At 31.8% G+C, this 5,846-nt stretch overlaps 1 protein-coding gene across 1 annotated transcript; it reads left to right on the top strand.

The window, feature by feature from the left end:
• Positions 1–4,245: 4,245 nt before the first annotated feature.
• LOC112509361 (chaperone protein dnaJ 8, chloroplastic-like) lies at positions 4,246–5,559 on the top strand. The gene is made up of 3 exons (XM_025114290.1): positions 4,246–4,783; positions 4,908–4,976; positions 5,165–5,559. Exons 1-3 carry the CDS (start codon positions 4,547–4,549, stop codon positions 5,351–5,353), a joined length of 495 nt encoding a protein of 164 aa, XP_024970058.1. The 5' UTR covers positions 4,246–4,546; the 3' UTR covers positions 5,354–5,559.
• Positions 5,560–5,846: the final 287 nt, after the last annotated feature.

The raw sequence follows: 5,846 nt of genomic DNA, 5'->3' as shown, positions 1-5,846 counted from the left end.
TATATTTTTATTTTTCACAAGAAATATATTACACCTCTCTTTATTCTTATAATAATAAGACAACCAAAACCAAGAAATTAGTTATATATCTATAGAATGTATTATCTGTTATTTCACAATTTAACTTCTTTTACGCTACATATTCATTTTTCTGCAACCAATATATTTTAACTCTCTTTATTCTAACATAATAAAATATTCAGAAATAAAATTGTACCATAATTATTCTGATATATTTTAACACTTTATATCGAATTCAAACTTATATATTCATTTTTCTACAACCAATGTAATCTAACTCTCTTTATTCTAACAAAATAAAACATTCAGAAATAAAATTGTAACACAATTATTGTGATACCTTTTGACATTTTGTATCAAATTTAAACTTTTTTTTTTGTAAGGGTGTCCGGGCCAAAGCCCGACTAATCCCCGACAAATTTGGAGGCTAAACATGGCCCCACTTAAATGTCGCCAACATTCCCCTCCCAGGGCTCGAACTCGGGTTCATGACTATGTCATGCCCAAGCCTTTACCACTAGGCTGGAAGGTCTCGATGCTTTCTTTCATCAATCAACAACGACCGCGCGAAGCGCGGTAAAGTTACCTAGTTATAAATCAAACTAAACCATGATGATAATCTTATTTTCTTTTACCTATCTATATCTATATTATATTATAAAATATTTGATAAAAACTTTTAAAAACTATTTTTTATGCATGAATTACTGTTTATTGATATATTTTACTTAAAATTCAATAATACAAGTAAATTATGCATAAATACGATTTCTTAAAAACTATATTTTTGAATTCGTGTAAATAACTGCAGATAAACATGATAAAATACAGGATATTTTAACAGAATACTTGATTATCATTCTTATAAAAATTATATTATTAAACAAAAATAAATTACGTTGTTATTAAATCTAAATCAAATTATAATAAAAAAAAATTGAATTAAGAAAATTACATAGAAACAAGAACTTTTAAATAATTAATTTAATACTAACATCGATACTTTTTTTTTTTCAAATTTATATTTCACTCAAAAATAAAAATATTATCGTTGTCTAAAAATCACATAAAAACATATTATATTAAGAAAAATAAATAAAATAAAATATTAAAATTAAGATACGTCTCGTTATATTGCACGAGTACCCTTCTAATCTATTTATTAAAAAAATATTAAACTTTATAGATGGGGTTATTTGATCTTGAAGTTGTTGATAAGTAGTTAATTTTTCCCAATTTTATTAATTTTTTATATTACTTAATAGACGGAGAATCATATGAGAATAAGACTTAATTTAAGAAGTGTAAAAAGGGTTATCGACCCTCAATCATTTTTAATCTCACCCCATCTCATGAATTGTGTTTGATACGAGAATTGATCTGGTGTATCTCGGTGCATTTCATTAGTATTGATCTTCAATTATGATTGATCCAATGATATAAATCTTTTTTTATCTTTCTCACAATAATTTTTATTCTGGTCGAAACTCAACCATTATTTAATAACTATTAAATCTGAAGTATAAGTTTAAATACGGAAAATTAATTCTCTTAGCATGACTTCACTTACTGGGAAAAACTTTCGGTCGTTGTCATCACTCCTACCAAATAAGGTTCTCAATCTTTTTCATGTTCATCTAATAAAGTAAAATGACCTGATACACAGAGACCTAGTTAGTAGGGGGACATGACAGTATTCAACCCCCATTAACTGTTCGCCAAATACTTCAAACAGTATAAAAATAATTTTTTATTATAAACAACCCAAATAATGGTTGGTTCTTAGTCCCTTTCAACCGTCTTTACACCGGCAAAGAAAGATTGAAGATTGAAGCTTATCTTAAATAATTTAGATATGAATGATATATTTTATGAAAAAAATGGTGATTTACGATGCTTTTGTCAAATCATTTTGACTGACTTCATATTTTTGGATTTAAGTCTTGATAAACGATAACTGTATTATTTAATGAGTGTTCTAAAAGACTTACCACTACAACCGTCATGGTGTACCAATGGGTAGTTTTTGTTATGCGATATTTGATTTTTCTTACTTGAGTATTTGTAGAAGACATCGACTCATTGAGTATTGGTAGAAACACGTGTGTGTACGTATATACATAATATATATATATATATATATTTGTTACCATAAGTCACGCCTTAAAAAAAGTTGTGGTGTTGAGATATAACATCGCTGTCATGCCATGCCTCAACATCATTTAGAACTTTGATTTAATGTTCCAACATATTTTTTTAATGAAGCTGACAAAAATAACCCAAAATGTTTCGAAATTTACATTATTATTTCTTAAATTTATAACTTTTAAAAACCTAACCATGCACCAATTGGTGCGTAAGGGGACCAATATGCAAAAAAAAAACTTATCTTTGATGTGACAGCCCACTGACCGATGAGACTCGTCTTTGACCAATTAAAACTCAATGATGCCAACTAAACACAAGGGTTGCGCTCGTTGCAGGACTTAACCCAACACCTCATGGCACGAGTATAACGACAACTATGCACCACCTATGTCCTCGTTCCCAAAGGCACCCTTCTCTTTCAAGAGGATTCACAACATGTCAAGCCGTGGTAAGGTTCTTTGCTTTGCATCGAATTAAACCACATGCTTCATCGCTTATACAGGCCCTCGTCAATTTCTTTGAGTTTCACTCTTGCGAACGTACTCCCCAGACAGAATACTTAACGTGTTAGCTAAGTCAAAGACAAGTCTCATTGGTCATGGGGTTATCACATCAAAGATATATATATATATATATATATATATATATTTTTTGGCATATTGGTCTCCTTACGCACCGATTGGTATTAAGGGTGTAATCCATGGTTAGCTTTTTAAAGTTACAAATTTAAGAGCTAAAAACATAAATTTCAAAACGATCATTCTTGTCAGATTCCCTCTTTCTAGTGCTTCGTAACTTGATGATCGGCACGACACGTGGGGTGTAAATAAACCACATCTTATCCATATTCCTGCAATATCGTTTCCTTAAATTAAGGTTCTCCTACATTTATGTAAATTTACGATCCAATATTTATTGTAACCAAAAAATTATCCATTCAAATATCCTAAATTTATTCCAAAAATCCACAAATAAAGGGCAAAAAAGAGCTAAATGTGCAGAAATTTAGACCAATTATATCAAGACATTGGTTGGTATCGCTACACGTGTCCTGCTGCATGAATGCAAGTTTAATATGTTTGCGTCAAGACCCTCGTTCTTTCAACTTTTGTTACTTTATACCCTTTATGTTTGAGATTTCAAAAGTGCCAAATAATTAATGTGTTGTTAATAGATTTTATAACTGCTAAGATAGATACAAAAGCAGATAATATTATCATATGAGCTTATATTCATTGCAGTGTTTTCATGACGGTTACTACCCGAAAATGCATGTTTAACTGTGTATTCCTAATCATTCGAATTGTAAAACAATTATAATAAAAGTTTTGAGAAAACAATTTAAATACGAGTCGTAACACTTTTCCATGTTTACTGATATATCTAGTAGCTATGAAACAAAATGAACGGGACCATTGCACAAAATATACAAAATTTATTGAAGAATGATGTAATCGAAAAGCATAAAAATCTCAGTATCGTCATATTATGAAAGACAAAGTTCATGTCTATCTTACAATGCTACATTCTTATCCAAAAGCAACGGTTAGATCTTTATGTGTGGGGTGTAGGAACTTCAGAGAAATAATACAAAATTCTCACAAGTTGTTTCCTATTCGGGACATTGATCAACTTGAATACGTTTAAATATCTGAACTCATGTTTTACTACAGTTAAAGATATTTGCATTCTATCAATTAAAATATCAGAATTGGATTTGACTTTCATTGATTCAAGTCTTTTAATATGAGTACGAGTGTACGAGTTCGGTTATGTAGTTTATTTTAAAAATAAGATGAAAATAAGTGGTGAAATCTTAAATCTATCAAAGTTAGTGGAATTTGTGTAAAGGTTATAAATATAAGGACTAAAAGTGTAAATATTAAAAAGATTCCAAACTCGAAAGGAGTAATGTGACTAGGATGGAAAGTGGAAGCGATAAGTGATGCGAGCCACAAAACGGTGAAAGGCACGTCAGCGTTTTGTAAACACAAATGGATAAGGACCTTCCATATTTCACTTTCTCTCTCACACACAACACCAAAAACACACACTACTTTCTCTCTCTATCTTGGCCTATATCTTGGATCCAAAGGATGCCCTTTCCTCCCCATTATTGACCCTTTCTTCCACTGAAACAATCAACCAATTTCACCTAAGATTTTTTTAATCCCTGTTGTTATATATTCAGCTCTTGGATAACGGAGTCGTTCATTGATATTCAAATCGAATATCTTCCTCTTTGATCGCTATTTTATTGCTTCTGATCCACAATTTCACATATATAAATCATCAATCTGCAGAGGCTGTTGTTCATATCTCGTTTTTGGGAATTTTAGTTTGGTTTTTTGAAATATCTTGTGAAGAAGAAGAGATTATGGCGAGTGCGGCTGGAATCATCAATGGCTGTGTCTCATCGTCGTCGTCGTCGTGGGGGCAATTGAGAAATTTGCACAAGAAGAAGGCGGTGAACGGAGGTGGCGGTGAACGGAGGTTTAGGGTTCGTTGTGTTTCAACTAGTCCTGTTGCTTCAGATCCGTATAAGACTTTGAGTATTCGTCCTGGTGCTTCTGAATCTGAGGTCAAAAAGGCTTTTAGACAACTAGCTTTGAAGGTAAGCTTTTCGCTGATGAAAGATTCTGATTGTTAGATACGGAATCGTCTCGTCCTTTATTCAAATCCAGTTTAATTTGTTTGATTCAATTAATCACACTTTTTTGTGTTTGATCAAATCTCAGTATCATCCAGACGTTTGCAGAGGAAGCAATTGCGGAGTCCAGTTTCATCAAATCAACGAAGCTTACGATGTACGCTTTCTCTCTCTATTGAAATTCGATCTTCTATTTTCAATCATGTTCAAGAATCCATTGTATCCATAGATCACATCCAGATTAATCTAGAATTTTCCACGGCACTAGGACCAATTCCATCTCAAAATTGACAAGGTAACGATTGATTCAATAAAATCTAACTGAAATTTTGGGATGATTTGCAGATGGTGATGAATAATTTGAGAGATGAAACGAGTGTATCGGAGATGGACGTGTACGGACCATCAGATGCAGGTATAGATGAACCGATGAGAGGTATGGATGATCCAGAGTGGGATATGTGGGAAGAATGGATGGGTTGGGAAGGCGCTGGAATCCGAGATTACACTTCACACATTAATCCATACATCTGATTGAAGAAGATTCATGGATTTTAAGCTGAATCCGCCATGGATGTACCAGGATGAATAAAAAATGTGAACTGAAGTACCTGGTTTGTATATAAAAGGGAGTCTATAGAGATGATGGTATTAACATTCGTCTCTCTTTGTATATAATTCTAAATTATGGTTAATCTGTGTAATTACCGTTGGAAATAAATCTTCATTATTTTAAATCTTTTTCCTTCGTCATATAATTAATTTTTGGCTCAGTGGTATCGTAGTCTTTGCAATTTTAACAGGTCAGGGTTCAAACTTCATCAAATGTGAGGAGGATGTGTGAGTTTATTTGTTATGCAAAGTTTGTTGTATATAAATATTATATACTTCAAAAAAATTATCCACATAAATATGTTGGTTGGGTTAAGTTAGAGATTCCTGACATCATAATATAACATTGAAACTATGTGATAAAATATTATCGAGGTACGAAAAATATCGAATCTTTATCATAAAAACCACTCTG

This window comes from Cynara cardunculus (assembly GCF_001531365.2).
Source record: "Cynara cardunculus var. scolymus isolate 2C chromosome LG 3, CcrdV1, whole genome shotgun sequence".
Classification (NCBI taxonomy): Eukaryota; Viridiplantae; Streptophyta; class Magnoliopsida; order Asterales; family Asteraceae; genus Cynara; species Cynara cardunculus.
Note: the sequence above shows the minus strand (reverse complement) of the source record. Positions and strands in the feature narration are given on the sequence as shown.